We start from the raw sequence: 18,912 nt of genomic DNA, 5'->3' as shown, positions 1-18,912 counted from the left end.
GACGGCGCACCCAAAGGGGCTGCGCCGACAATTTAACAAACAACAATTTAACATAAAGATGTTAAATTGTCGATTTGCATTAGTAGGAGTGACGTTCGTAATTACGAGTTGTCTTAGTGTGCGTGAGATTAGTAATATTAGAATAAAGACAATAAAATAGAAAAAAGAACATGCACGCCGACATTTTATCGGAAAGGGGCGCCGCCTTCGTGAATAGATCTATAAAGATTTTGAAATGTAAAAATAAAGTGAATAGATTTATACTAGATTTTTAGGCGGTTGTTCGATTAAATACTAAGCTTAAGCTGCGGCTACACTCTCGTGCGCCCCAAAACATAAAATAAAGCTATTTTATATTTCTCTCTAGTCTATAAACCATTCCCAACCGAGCAATGACGTCGATCTGATGCAACATTACTGCGTAGTACATACACATGTATAGTACAATAACAATACATCAGTAAACTCACGTCGGATCGATGACAAATCGAAAGTATTATTATTATCTATGAGCAGAAGTGCATGTTTCAGATTTGGTTTTTTATAAATTTATAACCTTATACCCAATATTAATAGGTAAGCCAATGCCACGACTACGCTGGTGGAGGGACGACAAGGTTATATCAAAATTGGATCCGGTTGAAGACGAGACCCGACTCAGCCTGCTCGAGCTAAGAATACCGAAGCTGCAGAGGGAATATTTCGAAGCAGTTTATACCTGCACAGCAGACAACACAGCGCTGGTTCCACCACTAAGGGTCAACGTTCAAATCCAGTTGTATCGTGAGTACCTTTTATATTTCTATTTATAAAGAAAAAGTCGGATTTGGTGTACGATCGGATTGTGAGAGTGAGGGAATATACATAGAGTGCACCTGTGTTTCATTCAGGACATCACCTCGTCATTAATAATTATAATTTTACCGTCGAACATCGCGTCAGAATTCCAAGCCTATGAGGGTTCGGACCCGACTCGATGTCCGGATATCTACAACAGCGCGATCTTTAAGGTATTTTCTACCTCGCATAACCACTCAGTGGAACCAATTTATGGCGGCGGTTTTCTGAACCGATCTGACTTGGGAACTTAAATGGGTAATGAGTTGCAAATGTACATACATAGGCGGTGGTTTGGGAGTGATTTTCAATCCAAACGTATATCCATTTCATTAAAAAAAATATAATTTGGACAATAATATATAAAAAAAAACAGTTCGAGATTCAAGATAGCATATTTCTACGTTACTAGTCAATACGTTCTAGTTAAAAAAAATATCTTGATTTTGATTTTTCGCGTTGACTAGTACGATTAATGAATTAGCAATATTTCGTTATGCATTTACTATAATTTGTGTGTCCATTTAATATTTTTCAACTTCATAAAATCTATACAAAAATATATTCTTCAGGAAGTATATATTCGTCAATTTCGTGTGTCCAAATTTTCTCCAAAAGAGGAACCTCTTTAACAATTATTTTAATTTGAAAATATATGCCTTTGTGTTTTACATTTATTTACTAATTAAACTTTTTAATTTTTACTCAATTGATCTTACCTAAATAAACAATATATTTTATACCTTTACAACGAGCGCAGGTAAATTTAAATCTTAGCAATGGATATATAATAACTGAAATGTTTAATAAGAGGCGATTTTTATAATAAAAATTTTATATAGATTTATATAATAATTGCTTTTGAGCAAGGAGGTTTTAATAAGTTAAAACTAATTGATCAAATTATAATTTTAGGTCATACTTAAATTATATAAAAGTTCTGGTTTTTAGTTAAAATAAAAAAAATATATAATATGCATCTGTTTATATAACAGAATCAACTAATGTTTATATGAGTTCCGACAATTTATGTTTAATTAAACATTTGACACGCTTAGGCGTGACGTGTCAAGTGCTAGGGTCGAATGTTACTTACAACTTTAACATTGAAATTGTTATACTATTATTACTAAACATGTTTACTGCGTATTAAAACAGCTTTATAAAGAAATGATAAACTACGAATGATAATATTCCAGACGTTTTTTGTGTTCATGTATTAACCAATAAAATCTATCTAACTATACTAATTAACCAATGGCAATATCCAAACGATTATGTTTTGACCAATCATAGCGCTTAGTTCCAATGTCTTTAAAATAACCAAACTAGTGTTATTAAATACACAAGTAATGTAACAAGCTTGTTTTGTCGAAGCCATTTCATCGGTGTTGAAGCTGTGCCATCATCTAAGTGTACTATCCAAATAAAGCCTTTTTAAGATTATATTTATAAGCTTAATTAAAAAACTATCATCACTTTTCAAAGGGTGAGAGATTTTTTCATTGTTCACGCTCTTCATTATAATATGAGTATATATTGGTATTAAATTCTCATTAAACGTTGCAACGTCAGAAACGCTTCAAGTGGCCTTAAATTGAATGCAACAAAGCTTGTATTAATATGAAGACAGAAATTTTAACTTATATAGGATTATTGGCAACGCTCATATGGTGAGCGCTTCGACTGACAATTTTCTCTCCGACTACATTGACATAATAAGCCCTTTCGAAACCAAATATATACAATATATCTTATTTAAACAACTTACGTCTGTCGTAAAACTGTAAATTGTTATAATGTTAAATTCCAATACTTATTTATTGTGTTATTAATATTTTGGTAAATATTAAAAAAAGGATATCCTATACATAAATAGGATACACTACTTTATACGTTAGTTTCCGAATATATCTTAATCGATCTTGTCTTCTATTGGTCTAATCTATACCTATATATAAAAACCAAATACCACTCACTGATTAATCACGAAATCTCAGAAATTATAACACCTACAAACTTAAAATTTGGCAGGTAGGCTCCCTATATGGTGTAGACTTCCACTAAGAACGGATTTTACGAAACTCCACCCCTAACGGGGTAAAACGGGGATTGGAAGTTTGTGTTTATACATTTCGTGCGAGTAAAACCGCAGGTTCAGCTAGTATATTTATAGATTTATAATATTTGAAAATTTATATGAATTTGAATCTTTAAGCTCATTTCCTACTTTCTGTTACATTATCCTTAGCAAAATAAGTTGCATGTAATCTATACTAATGTTATCAAGAAGTTTTTTTGCCTGTATGTAGAACATAATCTCCGGAACTGATAATGAATTCAAATTTTTTTTTCACTGGTCAAAAGATAAATTATTCCTGAGTGCTATAAATTATAGTTATGTCTAAAGATGTCCCGACTAGTCGGTAAAACCGAATATCCGGCCGCATTCGTAGTCGGCGACTCGTCGGCGACTATTGGGCAAAGAGTGCGCACTAACTATCTTTTTTATTATATTATATATTTCTTGATAAAATGTTTCTAGGAGTTTAATTAATTTTAGAAAAAATATCATTGGTCGCTGGTTACACTTGAGTTTACGTGAATCATTATCCGATTGTTTAAAAAAAAGTCCATCAAGAATTTCTTTTTGACATGATTACACTTTAATTATCTTAAGATCTTAAGCTTTATTTTATTTATCTTAAGATCTTTCACTTCAATGAAATACTATATTTTTTTTAACCAAAAACACCGCTCTGACCCGTGGAAAGCAAAAATCAACCGTGATCGGTTTTGCCGATTAGTAAGGCAACTAGTCGGTCTCTGTACAACCGACTATTCGGTTAGTCGGCTAGTCGGCCAAAGTTATAATCGGCATATCTCTAGTTATATCATATTATTTCCTTTATTAATAAATTACGCCCGCGCAAAGCCGGGGCGGGGTAGTGTTGTATATATAACATATGCTGAGTATTGAAAGTCTCCCAAAAATCCCTTATACAGACATATTTTTACAATATTTATTGCAACACCCTTTTTCTTCATATCACAAATCTCAATATAATTCCGAGATGTTACCTTATGGGGAGAGCCGAGGCTATCGGTTAGGACATGCTAATCTTACCTGAATATCGCGGGATCTCGTGCGAGTTTCACTGAATTTTCATACGTTTAATTTATTTTTATACTTCATCTTGTACTCGGCGATGTATGAAATTTCGTGAAATGTATCGGATAGAAATGTGCCACATTCATGCTGCGACATCTTCTGAAAATAACAGAAGTGGGATATTTACAATCTGTTACGTTAATGTGACAATATAATTAAAATATTGTTTAATTCTGTGTTAAAGAATATTCGAATGACATAATACAATGATAATATACATATAATAATAATACTACACATATGAATTTTGAGATATAACGATTAAAATACCAATCTGAAAAGTCTAATTTGTGATCAGTGTGACCACGAATAAAAATCATATATATTGATTTTTGATACCTCTACGAAACTCTTAAACATATCGTTATTATTATGATAAATGAAAATAAACCTAAGGATATCAACAAAACAAAAACGATATTATTTATGTAATTGCATTGTAAAATAAATTCTCGACTTATTCTATGAAGAATGGTGATTTTTATTTCTTTTCTTTATTTAACTTTGTTTAACGTTCTCTTTGTATATCGAATTTGTTTATCATTTATTATATTATTTAAAATGATATTGTTCATAGACCATACGTGGTACAAAGTTAGGTGATATTTCATTAAAAAATTAAATGATATTACAGGCGAATTCGTCTTTTAATATCTATCATTATTGATATTGTTTGTGTATTTTTTATAATACTCAATTTAAATAAGCACTAGCTGAATTTATGTTTATAATCCTTGAGTTTATCGCGCATTTGAGATTGACGCTTTCCAAAGTAGTCATCGTGAGTTTTTTTTAAATTGTTCATAATTCGTATACAATATTTCATTGAACATAAAATTGCATACTTTTTTTAGTTAATCTCATAATATTGTTCGAAAATATTGTATCTATAACTTATACATATATATTACAATACAATATACGAGTTAAATACACAATATGTATCAAAATGATTATTTATACAATATATCTAACTGTTTTGATAATTTATAACTTATAAATATCGAAATGCTAAAAATTTGGGTGCAAATATAAATAAACTTTAATTATAATAAATATACATATATATCTATATCAATATAAATGAAAATGATTATTGCAAGTCTAGACTTAGGTATATAAAATCCATCTGTATAAAAAAATTCAAACATGTCAAAATTACATTTCCTAGTTACGTTGAACCACAAAAGGCAATCAAATTTCCTGAATTTTTCGCAAGGATTACCTGGTTTTCGAGACGTGACTGCAGCTTAGTAATACTGATTGACGTGAATAAAAGTAAAGTACCTAAGTACTTTACTTCGTGGTCTTACCTTTGTGCCAGCCTACCTGGGAAGATAGGGTGAGTGAGCCGGTGTATCTAATACCCGTTTCTGGTGGCTCAATTGTGTTGAAAGAAATTGTTAATTATTTATATGGTACTTACGCCTATGAGTAGTGGTAACCAAATACTATCAGATCATTTATATAATTTTATTAAAATAACCCTCATTTTTATACATATTCTAAACGACCTAAAAAATTACATTATAATTCTGCCTTATTTGCGTGGGTTTACATTTACATAAAATGTTTATACAAAATTCTTTAGACTTTTGAAAGAAAATGTAATGAAAAAAATTATGTAGACTGTACACAGACACAATTTATCCGCGGGGTCATAGACTTTGAAATCATTATTATAATGGAAAACGACTAACTGATGACGTGGTTAATTATTGATTCCCGACGTAGTGAATTCGATCTCTGCTTATAATAAATATCTCGCTAATAGCAATACATTGTCTTTATTCCAAGGATACAGAATCAATAATAACATAGACAAAAATGGAGAAAAAGTAGAAATCAATATCGTACAAATACATTTTAAATTTTCATTGATTATTATTGCAGAACGAAATCCAAGTAAAACCAGGTGATTAACCTAGATCAACTCGAATGTCGGCCGGATTACTTCAGGTGTGACGACAGCTTACGGATTTCTTTTGTGTCAGTCGCGCTCGGTCAACCATTAGTTTTTATTTGTATGATCCTTTGTTCTGGTATAACACCATCGCCCAGAAATAGCGGGAAATTATTCTCCATTATTATTATATGACTCGTTACATAAACCCTGTCTGTATAAAAATTCTTGGTAATGCCTTTACGCGGAAAACAAAAATGCCCCTAATGTATTCCATTGTGCGATGGGCGTGGATAAATGATTAATACTATGATAACTAAGGGATGTTCGTTAGTTTGTTATAGTTCCACTAACTGTTATCGCATAATTCTATATCGATAAAATCATAAAGGTCGAAGGCTCAGTCTAATTATACGACTAGAATACTGATATAGGAGACCGTGAGATCATGTTATGAATTATTTAATTTACGATCTTCAATTTTGAACTCTATTGACAATTCAATAAAACGCTTAAATAAAACAAGTCGAATTATATTCGCTGTATTAGGCTTTGGACGTGTCCGACTGTCCGTATTATATCATGGGACAAGTTAAGTATCAATTAGTTGATAACATATCTAGATTTTGTTAGGCCTATGTAAAAAAAAAAATATCTTTGATAGTACAAAACTTATTTGAACTGTGCGATTTAGTTACAGAATAAAGATCCACACAATTAATATATTATACTTATCGCGCATTAGCCCAAGCAATACAAGGTTTTTGATATAAATACCAGCTCCAAAAATAACTAATTAATTATTGTAAATATTTGTATATAAATTTTAAGTTATGTTTAGTTAAGTGTACATGCACGCAGGTCTTTGACGTTTTCTATGATTTTAATTTAATTTTGGTTGGTAGACTGGCGGATGGGCTGATGGTAAGATAATGCCGCACATATATATTTGCTACTTTAATATATATTATAAATAATCTATTCTTATAAAATAAAATTGGAGTGTCTGTTTGTCATATTAAATTAACCGCTTTTTACTAAATGCATATTATGTATTTATACATGGTACATGTACCAAAATAACATTTTTTTCAATGTTTGTCTGTCTGTCTGTTTGTTTCAGCTAATTTTTGGAACGGCTAGACCGATTTTGACGGGACTTTCACTAGCAGATAGCTGATGTAACTTTTTTAATAAATAACTTTTTTGTTAAATTCAAACACGCACGAAGTCGCGGGCACTGCTAGTATATCAGAAAGTATAAGTAAGGAATAAATTCCTTACATTGTTATACATATATTTCTTTTATAATTTACAGCACTAATGAAATTTGCATACTTATTATTTCAAACGATCGACAAACTAATTAACATAAAAGTTGTTTGTCGAGTGCTTAGATAAAGAGTGATCTCTTATTTTACTGTGACATAAGTAGACAGACTGACACTTGGACTTAAGATGTTATGTCCCTTGTGCTTTTAGTTACACTGGCCCATCCTTTCAAACCCAATACAATTGTTGCCAGGTAATAAATACACCTAATTTGCCTTTCCGTACTTTGTTAACACCGAATCCAAAATTATTTAAATTGAATTTGTAATCGGCTTACAGTCGAAATCCAGTAGGTAGTACCACCGAGTAATAGTAATACTATAATATAATTTTCATGTTTGGTCATATTTAATGTATGTATTTTAATAAAAACATGTTCTAATGCAACATTAAGTAAAAGTTAGATAAATATAATGTACTCTTATTATTTTTACCTACGTTTCGTTTTATTATTAGTTTTTATTTCACATTTCAACTAATGTTAATGGAAGACATTAGTGGCTCTTTCTTCTATGACCGCGGTACGTTATAATGGCATTGTTTATCGTGTTCCGTTTTACTAATTCGGCTATATGAATAAATATTTAAATAATACTTTTCTATAAATATAGATCAACTATTTAGGTTCAATGTTTTGTATTATTACAAGCCATTATCGATGGTCAGGAGTCGAGATGGCCCAGTGGTTAGAACGCGTGCATATTAACCAATTGTTGCGGGTTCAAACCTAGCAAGCACCACCGAAATTCCGTGTGTCTAATTTGTTTATAATTCATCATGATTTATGGGGGGGGGGGGGGGGGGTTAAGAAAAAGTTGTGAGGGAAACTGCGTGTGTGTAATTTCTGTGAAATAATGCCACATGTGTATCTGTTAACGGAAATGTATGAAATCTAGGAATTGTATACAAATTCTAGGAAATTTATACAATTCCGAAGCTATTTAGGAAAATAATGTATAAAATATTGTTTCAAAAACTATTTAATACATAAATGTTCTAGGAAATGTGAACAATTCCTAGGAATTGTATATAACTACAATATCGTATTAGGAAATAATTAAAAATAATGATTTCTGTAATAAAACACGTTGTTAAAATGAGAATAATATTTTTTCTTAAAGCACTCGTTGAGACAACAACGTTCAGGTAACAATCGTATCGTAAAATATAATAATCTTCATATTATCTTACTAATTAAAGCTTGGAAAATCAACTATCTAGTAACATTTAAAATGTATTTATAACAAAGTCGACTTATTCTTATAAAGTCAAACTTTCGTTAACAATACCCCCCCCCTCGCTCCGCTATCCCCGCGCACCCATTTATATCTCAAATAATTTACATTTCCGATTTTCCTAGAAAATGTGTCTAATATAATTTATTTTACACATTTCCGTGCGATTTTAGGAATTACATTTCCTAGGAATTGTATACAATTATTATAACATACATTTCCTAGGAATTGTTTACAATTGTATACAATTCCTAGATTTCATACATTTCCGGGAACATATCCACCTACTCGCATTGGAGCAGCGTGTTGGAACTCACTCCAAACCTTTTCCACAATAGAAGAAGAGCCCTTAGTCTAATGGGACATTTACACACCTTTACTCTACTTTACATTTTTTCCATTGGTCGAGTTTTCAAGTTTCATAATATTTCATTTTTATCTTTAGTACGTCACTTAAGGAGAGATGAATACGTCTATGGTCTAAATATTTAAACTATCGCACACAGTACATTCCCTTTGAGACGATGAATTGAGGACGGTTTTTCATCAACTGCAAATCATAAATTGCACAGAAAACTATATTCAGTGCGTTTGAAAACATTCTGTGTATTGAAAACGTTTCTTTATTGCTTAAGTTCTAATTAAATGATGACTACTTCTTATAAATTAAAAAAAGTTGAATTCTCTAATGTCTGTATGGAGTATGAATTTTAATAGTTTTTACTAATAGGACGAGCAAAAAGGGTAGGTTTGTATATATCATTTGTAAATGTTTTGTACAAAATTTTTATGACGCTGTTTTATCCAAAAATGTTTTCATATGTTTATACTGCTCAGACCTTAGGAGCATGTGGCTAAAATAAGGTTAATAAATAAAAATATTTTTTGAACCCATACGGACGGTCTTGATAAAGCCCAATTATGATTTTTCTACATATATTGCACATATAATATATTACATCGTATTAACAATAAGAAGATTCATTCCTTAGTTTAGACAAAGTTGCAAATTATTCTTCTGACAAATATTATCAAAAAAAGTGTGTTCGATGTGTTGAAAAATAATAAATGTCTACATAAAACAATTATTTTGAGAAGTATATTTTTAATGTTGAATTATTATTAAATATCTAGACTCCCATTTCTATATTGAACTAGAATATGTGAACATATATTTTTTTTGTAAATTTACATTCATACAGCGTTGGCAAAACATTCATGATTCGAAAACATGAATTTTTCATCGGCTGCATTATAGTGAGATATTAATGAAACATTCCACTGAAATTCGCATTGCGCTTCAACGGGGAAAAATTAAAAAGGCTTCCTCATGTAGCAAATTGAAAATATGTGGATAATAGCCATATTATTTTTTGTATTAGAAATATAAATGAAAAAGGTTTTTTTATATTTGCTTTTCGTTATTTACATAATTTTTTTAAAAGGCAGATGATCAAATAGACCGAGCGAGTTAGATTCAGTCACATAGCGATTTGTCGTGAGTGTCTACGTTTCGGTTCCGTATGTCATGACGGGTAGGACGCACTGGTTGAAGACAATGTTGAATTCGTCTTAAGGCAATGTGGGATCGAGGATGTGAAGATTCGTCGTAACTTTCGGGTTAAAGTCGCTCAGCGTGCTATGGAAAGGGCTATGCTCGGAGTATCTCTGAGGGATCGCATCAGAAATGAGGTGATCCGTCAGAGAACCAAGGTCATCGACATAGCCCACCGGATTAGTAAGCTGAAGTGGCAGTGGGCTGGCCATATTTGTCGTAGAACCGATAACCGTTGGGGAAAACGTGTTCTAGAGTGGAGACCGCGTCTCGGCAAACGTAGTGTAGGACGTCCTCAGGCACGGTGGGGTGACGATTTGCGCAAGACGGCTGGCAGGAGCTGGATGCGAGTTGCCGAAGAAAGACCACAGTGGCGTGCATTCGGAGAGGCCTATGTCCAGCAGTGGATGAATGCGGGCTGATGTCTGTGTGTGTGTACATAGCGATTGGCGATTGGTTTACATAAAATGTTTAGAAATGATATACATATTTGACTTATCACGTAAATTTATTGTAGTTTCAATTGCAATCCTATATAAATAATTTGGGTGAAACCGAAGTTTGAAGGTACTAAGATTTAAAAGAGAATATCATTTTATACCGTTAATAATCTTGTTACGTATTATTATGAAATGTGTTAGCTTACGCAAGTCACCGTATAAATATTGAGATAATATTTATAAGTATTTCAGTGGGTTTGAGGGAATATTTCAGCACAACCAGAAACCAGTAGCAAAATACAGATGAAAATTTAAATGTATTTTGTTCCCAGTGCGACCGTTGCTTGTGGAAATATTGGCACGTGAACAACCGCTATCCGTCGGTCAGGAGACCGAGATGGCGTGCAGGGCTGTGGGCGCGAGACCAACAGCGATCATCACCTGGTGGCTTGACGATAAACAGATGGCAGTGACTGATCCGCAAAAGGTTTGACTATGAATAAGTTTATAAACAACCATCTTCGTTTATATAGCACCTTCCCAATTTTGACAGTTTGTGTTCACGTAAGTGGAATGCAGATTGTAATTTAAATATTGCGTTTTATTTAATAATCGTGAACTTGAAATCAGTTGCCAAATAGCCAAGTCAAAGTTATGTTAATAATTAATTATTCGTTTTTTTTCTTGTTGAGGCTAATAGTTAATTGAGTGGACCATTTTGATTACAACAGTGACATTAATATTCTTAACACCTCCCTGTCAATCCACTGATAATAGTAGGATGTTTGCTATTATTGGCATTATTATTAGCAAACATCTTATGAGGCTATGTAAATAGAATATTTGGACCGTTTAAAAATTTCAATAATTTAGTATCAGGTTTTTTGTATTTTGAGTTATTTCATTTTATTAGCACATAATATAAATACATAAAGTTACAAATTTACAACAAAATTATTAAATTCAAACCTATCCACAAAAAGCTAAGGTAGAAATATTTTAAAGTAGGTATTAAATAATTCACGTATGACTTGCTTCAGATTTCCGAAGATCGCAACGAGACAATATCCATTCTGCGCTGGACGCCCAGGATGGAACATGACGGACGTGTGCTTATGTGCAAAGCAACTCACGCGAAACTGGATCACACTACTCTGGAAGCATCGATGACGCTAAACTTGCACTGTAAGTAAATATTTACGATATAGCCATAGCTTATAAATATTTCACTATTGAGCGACCGTCTGCTCTTTTAAGGAGTAATTTTATAATATGACCCAGTGGTTCATATCGACTGCGAGTTCAAACTCAGGCCAGCACCGCTAAATTTTCACGTGCTTAATTTACATTTGTAATTCATGTATGCGGCAAAACTGCTACATGTGTATCCAACGACCCAATTTTAAGCAGCTAGGTGGAATGAGCTCCAAAAGGAGAACACGAGCTTGAAATGTCAGAATGTGATATACGACTTTGACTATAAAATTTATATTTTGAGACACGTATCAAAATGGTGTGTCACTGTAAGTCGGTTGTCAATATTTCACGAGTGAGATACGAAGTGATTTTTTACAAAATCGCACTGCCGTAAGCTTCTGTTACTGTCTTAAAACTATTCGTATTTCATTATGTAATGTTAATATTTAATCGTACACAGCGGATTTGTATTAAAAAAAATCAAAATATTCAAGTAGGCTTTTACAAGCACTTTTGAATCGTCATTTAACAAACTATTTAAAGTAAAGCTATCAACGGTTTGGAATGTAGATCCTACCGAGAAGAATCGGCTAGAAACTCAATAGTTACTCTTTTTCTACATCTAAAAATACAGTCATGTTAGTTAAATACAATTATATAAGTATGTCATGTCTCCTGCCTGGAAGTCAACAAGCATTAACTCCACGCTTTTTTATCATCAATATGATCTTGTATCGAATAATATGCCTTCTTTACCAATGTATTTTTTACAATTGACTTGAATCTATAAAACGGCGAAGTTAAAAATTTTTGCGGAATTTTATTATAGAAGCGGATACCTTGCCCGAAGAATGATTTATTGACTTTGCGGAGTCGAAAACTTGGCGTTATAAGCTTATCCTTATTTCTTGTGCACATACAATGATTATCACTGATTTTATCAAAGTGATCAATGCTACTGTGAATATACATAATATTGTTGTAAATATATTGTGACGCAATATTGAGTATTCCTACTTTGTTAAAAACATCCCGAAGAGAGTCTCTAGCTCCAAGATTATTCCAAAATAAACATAGATTCAATATCTGCAGCATTACCCCAAAGTAATATGTCATATGACATAATACTGAGAAAATAACCAAAATATTCTAGACGAGCGGTATCAATATCAGTTAGTTGTCTAACTTTTCTAACCGCGTATGCTGTGGAGCTGAGTCTTCCTAACAGGGTTGATAAATGAAGACTCCACTGAAGCTTGGAAACCAATGCTATTCCCAAAAAAAAACCGTAGTATCAAGACGGCCACCATTTAAAGATATATTATAATTTTGTTTTCTAACATTGGGTAGGGTAAAAACTACACATTTTGTTTTTTGAGGATTCAAAACTAAATTATTGACTGTAAACCACTCGTGTATCTGTGATAATGCACCGTTCACATCGTCATAGTCAGTTTTTTTCCTGTCTACCTTAAAAATCTGTGAAGTATCGTCAGCAAACAACACTTTATCACAAATACCTTTAACATAAAAAAGAAGACATTTATATATACTAGAAATAGAAAGGGACCCAAAATTGATCCTCGTGGAACACCTATTTTTAACGTAGATTCAGAAGACTTTATGCCCTTAATGAATACTTGCTGTACTCTTTGACTTATAAATGTATGTTGTCAATATATAGAACAATGTTAATGTCTCATGTATTATTTTGATTACATTATTTATTACATTTAATTGTCAATAGCTTGACTAACGAAAAATAATAAAACAAAAAAATAACAATAAAAAGGTGTATCAAGAAATAAAAAAATCTACTTTCACGGGGGATTCACATACGGGCAATCTTCAATTTAATTCGATCAATCCATCGAAATTGTCCTTCTGATTATATACATATACATTTTCCGCAGGTAAAACCACGATATGTATTCCTAAGGGTATTTAATCATTACGGTGACTGGTTAGTCTTTTTTTTATCGAATATAATAGTTGAGAATCAAATGATTATGCTAATTATAAAAGCTAAAAATTTAAATAACTGTAAAATTGTATATACCAAATTTTCTAATCTTAAGTACGTTGTTTTCATACAACAAGATTTTGTGTTTCACAAAGAGGCTTTATATTATTCAGTGAAAGCCTTTCTGCGGCTGATAAGGTTGACGTAACTAATTTCACTTCACGAAAATTATTTCGATAAAAATAAATTAAAAATCTCTCTATAACGATTTTTTTTAATATTGTCAGTATTCTCGAAAAAGTCAATAAACTGATAAATATTTTTTAAGACACCTGGTTATTATTTCTGGTCTTATCGTACCTGATTTAATGACATCAATGGTTAGTATATATATATATATATTGGTGAGTTTTACGTATACCGAAATACCGAGAATGTGAGTTCTCATCTCCGATCGAACGAGTTAGTCACATAGATTGCTATAGCCACCCGGGGTGGATAGTTGGCAGTGATACACGCCCTTGCCTCTGAAGACACTTCAAGCCGTAGGACTTGCACCTGATATCTCATGTCCAATTCCTGGCCAATCAGATTCAGTATAGGAATAATAAATATTTAGACTGTAGCTTAAAAAAAAGCCGAGATGGCCCAGTGGTTAGAACACGTGCATCTTAACCGATGATTTCGAGTTCAAACCCAGGCAAGCACCACTGAATTTTCATGTGCTTAATTTGTGTTTATAATTCATCTCGTGCTCGGCGGTGAAGGAAAACATCGTGAGGAAACCTGCATGTGTCTAATTTCAACGAAATTCTGCCACATGTGTATTCCACCAACCCGCATTGGAGCAGCGTGGTGGAATATGCTCCATACCTTCTCCTCAAATGGAGAGGAGGCCTTAGCCCGGCAGTGGGAAATTTACAGGCTGCTTATGTATGTTATGTTATGTGTAGCTTTATTTGATATAATACTGTAATTCATTTGCGAGATATTTCCTACTTCAAGATTTTTTTTTCGAAAATTTTCTATAAAATATCGTAATAACGAAGACTTCTATGAATCGAGAAATATAAAACTCAGTGCAGCAAAAACATCATCTAAAAACTTGTAAAGTCGAATAGCAACATAACAAGTAGTAATTAGAAGAAAACAATTCGCTGTAATAAAACAAATATTGCATCCTTCAACGAATAAGCGAAAGATTTTATACTATAAAAGATAAAATTATATTTCTGAGTGGTCTCTAAAAGAAATATCAATTTCGAAATCAGTTTCCGTTGCTCAGATAACTACTCTTCACTTTAATAAAGAGATAATAAAATCTTTTATTTGATGAATCCATCATCGGTACTGCACCTGCTAGAGACACGAAGCTTCGTTTTAATTAAGAAAAGAAAAATGTACTTTAAATTAACAATAGCAGACTTAATTGGAATTTTTAATTATTTCTATTTCAACAATGTACGAATTTCCAATGTTTTCTCCATCATTATATTATTGTGTATGTATATATTAATTTTTCAAAATGTATTCTTTAGAGATTTGTGTTATAATCAATTTGTACTCTCCGTGCTCTTGTTTATTAAAACATTGTAGTATAATTAAGTGCTCATAAAAGTATAAGGTACATTGTTTCCAAACTTGTCATTATTACAATAAAAAAAATTAAAACGTCAAAAAAGCGTCAATGAATTTCACACGACTTTGACATGATGTACAGACTGGGTAAGAAAAGGTTCGTCACCTTAAGATCTATTTTCGTGTGCTCAGTATGAGTGATAATCTGCTTTACCGATTGAGCATGACATATTGACATATAAAGAGTATAATAGCGTGTAAGAGCTATAATAATAATAATAATAATAATAAGAAGCCGTCAATCGGGATGACAATAACTAACTTTTCACGAAACCTCATAGCCCGTGAATGCTCGTGTAACATCGGAGATTAGGACATTGTCTTGTCTCTTATAAAAGAGAGTACATAGAAGTTATACATACTTTCATTCCATTAGTACATACTTCCTACTAATATTATAAATGGGAAAGATTGTGTGTATGGATCTGGCTGATTTCTCTGAGGTATGGTATGAGGTATGGTATGGTATGTTTGATGATGATTTGGATAAAATTTTGCACACAGATAGAATATGTACCTACTGATATAACATATTGGATACTTTTTATCCCGGGAAAACATAAAATCTTTCGGGAACGCGGGTGAAACCGCAGGACGGAAGTACTAAATAAAATAGTAAAAATAAATAGTAATTATGGTAAAATTTATTCGTTTAAACAAAACTTATTTATTTTATTAAAAACGAGTATATCCGCCATTCGTATCAATCACAGCTTGTAGTCGCTGTCGCATTGATCCAACAAAGCGAGAGCATAAGTCGGTTCCTCTGAAACTCTCCCAAACACTTCGGCAATGTTCTAAGACAGCTGCTTTGGTTCTATCGTTATTATTTATCCACCGCTGCACCATCAAACCCCATACATTTTCGATAGGGTTTATATCCGCCGCTTTTGCAGGCCAAAGAATCACCGCCACTTCCCGGTGCCGATGGAACCACTCGTCACACGTCACGTCATTACATTAACAGTCACTCAAAATAACGGCCGAATAATATTACAAGCGGTTTTATTCTAATTGTTGTAAAATTGCAAGATATTGCAAGAAAATAAATGACACTAACAGACTTTGACAATTCAGTAGAAGATATCATATCTAATTTAAATCTTGTAATGACTAATTAGGCCATTAAAAAAGTTTCATGTTGATATGACACTAGACGTACTCCAAAGATGTTACACTATTTTGAACCAAGTTATCATACTATGTTAGTTTAATTTTATATGCAGTTGTCTATTTAGTGCTTTAGTTTCAAAAGGTACTAAGAGTTTACGACTTGATAAAGGAATGAATTTGAAAACTGACGAAGGTTTTCTTACTCTGACTGTACACACGTTTTCAACAACAACGTACAATATGAACGTTTAATATTAAATATGTATAAAAATATAATATTATATGTGATAGCGTTTGTAAAAATAAAATTTAACAGTGCCAAATTTTACCAAGCCTAGGATGGCCATCAAAGAATCGTACAGATTCTAAAAGAGGGGAAAAGCAACTCTGTAAACTCTACATAGAGTTAACAGAGGCGGTTTTGTGTCAATACACAGTAAACTGTCAAATTTGTTAGATTGAGAAATATTTTCTCCATTGTCTAATGAATTATCTATGTTTTCGCAATATCCCTAAGATTATAGCGAAAATTCGAATGAGGTTTAAAACTATTCGGATAATTTCAGTCAGAACATTTAGTTTGTATACACTTACATATAAGTGTTAAACATTTCAACATGTGGATGATACGTTGTATTTAACAGTTATCACCCATAAATACATTTTCAAATAGCCTGTTAAAAGATTATTATTGTTAGTATTTTTTATTGATATAAGAACGTTAATACAATATACACGTAGCATAATTATATGAATTATATTATATATGTATATAGTTTCAGGTTGTTTGCTTATGTAAAGTACACATGCGTGACATAAGCATTGAATGATTAATATTTACTGGATGAGTGAAATTATCCTGTGACGTGCTATAGATAGACGTATATTTCGAACAATTTATTGAATACTTCAAAAGGCTTTATAATATTTCGATCGTGACCATGAGGAATTTCATCCAGATTACGAATACCATTCCACTGTTAAATAGTTAATTGTTTAAATGAAATATTCAGAGAGATAAAATAAAAAACATGCGTACAAGACTCTAAGAGTGTGTTTCTCGTCGATCTATTTTGTTCAGATCTACAAATGGAAGTGGTGGTAGTTTTACCTCTTGACCTTATTCTTAAATTAATTCTGTCATAAAACGACAAATAAATAACACTTACAATAATTTACTCAATTATTATGTAGACTTTGAAATACTCAATAATACAAGAATGTAATATTTACGCTGTTTATATGCTGCTCTAGCTCTCTGGTAGCATCACTCTATTTTCATGAAACTTGTTAACGTATTGCTTATAACTTCAATCAATTTCATTAGGTTTTTGTTCGAAACGTTTTATTTCAGAAAGCTCTAATAGTTTGAATCTTAAATTATATTTAGATTGTTTGCATATCATAAACTGTTTTCAAATTAATTTACAATTATTATCTGACGTTTGCATAGTTAGTTCAACAGAAATAATGCTATACACTTTAATAAATACAACTTTTTTTTTTTAACAGATATTCCTATAGTTGAACTTCAACTGGGATCGAAACTAAACCCAAATGACATCGAAGAAGGCGATGACGTGTACTTCGATTGCGTCGTGCGCGCAAATCCACCCGCTTACAAAGTTGTTTGGGAGCATAATGTGAGTTAAACGGCTTAATGTCTGTACTGTTAAAAGTACCCAACTTGTTCTAAAGTTGAAACGGGATTCACGTTTTAACTGGATCAATTACTTATGTGCTGTAATTTTGTTTACAATTTCAAACTTTTACCAGATATGTTGTAGGTATTTGTGAAGGCCCACCTGGATAGGTACCACGTACTCACCAGTTACCCAATCGACATATAACATTAGAACTAAACTATATATTTCTGTTGTTTATCAGTTGAAATTGTGAGCCATTGTAAATACATATCACCTAAAGTCTTAGATCAGGTGACTGTTAATGATTTATATAAGCACTTAACATTTATTTTATTTATATACACATATCCAGAGTATATATATAATCTGACTACTCATTATTGTATATTATTAAAGGCTGTTAATTTCATTTACTTAGTTCGATTTTATATGATATCCTTTTTGAATATTAATATCCAAAAATATTTGAGGGTATAAAATTCCAAGATCGTACTTCGTATTTTAAAAGTCAGCATCAAATTATTCATTTTATTTCCACAGTTAATATTAATTACAATCTACCCTTTACTAGGGTAGGGTTTCTCGGAAAATTTTATGACCTTTAAAAATAATCATCGTCAGCAGGGTCAAGTAATGACGCACAATCAACGCGCCGGAGTAATAGCGGGATCAGCGCACTTGGCCCTTCAGGGGGTGTCTAGGGAGCAAGCGGGGAAGTACATTTGCATAGCGTCAAATGTTGAGGGTGATGGAAGATCTTCAGCCGTCATCTTACAAGTTATTTGTGAGTATTTATTTTAAATATATTCGCTTTATAGGTCACATTAATTATACGTTCCCTAAAGAGGGTTTAATTGAAGTCATCGTAATTATCCTTTATG

At 32.1% G+C, this 18,912-nt stretch overlaps 1 protein-coding gene and 1 long non-coding RNA gene across 2 annotated transcripts in view; both read left to right on the top strand.

Annotated features, from left to right (window-relative positions):
- LOC113397382 (nephrin-like) overlaps positions 1 to 18,912 on the top strand; it is a 194,919-nt gene that overhangs the window by 158,756 nt on the left and 17,251 nt on the right. The window contains exons 6-10 of the mRNA XM_026635699.2: positions 577 to 783; positions 10,807 to 10,961; positions 11,515 to 11,659; positions 17,898 to 18,028; positions 18,656 to 18,815. Of these exons, the coding sequence (XP_026491484.2) occupies positions 577 to 783; positions 10,807 to 10,961; positions 11,515 to 11,659; positions 17,898 to 18,028; positions 18,656 to 18,815 (798 nt within the window). The remainder of the gene's footprint in view (positions 1 to 576; positions 784 to 10,806; positions 10,962 to 11,514; positions 11,660 to 17,897; positions 18,029 to 18,655; positions 18,816 to 18,912) is intronic.
- Positions 16,345 to 16,603, top strand: LOC135194184 (uncharacterized). Its single transcript, XR_010309698.1, has 2 exons — positions 16,345 to 16,476; positions 16,511 to 16,603. It is a non-coding gene; the product is annotated as an uncharacterized LOC135194184 (long non-coding RNA).

This window comes from Vanessa tameamea, chromosome 3, assembly GCF_037043105.1.
Source record: "Vanessa tameamea isolate UH-Manoa-2023 chromosome 3, ilVanTame1 primary haplotype, whole genome shotgun sequence".
Taxonomy (NCBI): domain Eukaryota; kingdom Metazoa; phylum Arthropoda; class Insecta; order Lepidoptera; family Nymphalidae; genus Vanessa; species Vanessa tameamea.
Note: the sequence above shows the minus strand (reverse complement) of the source record. Positions and strands in the feature narration are given on the sequence as shown.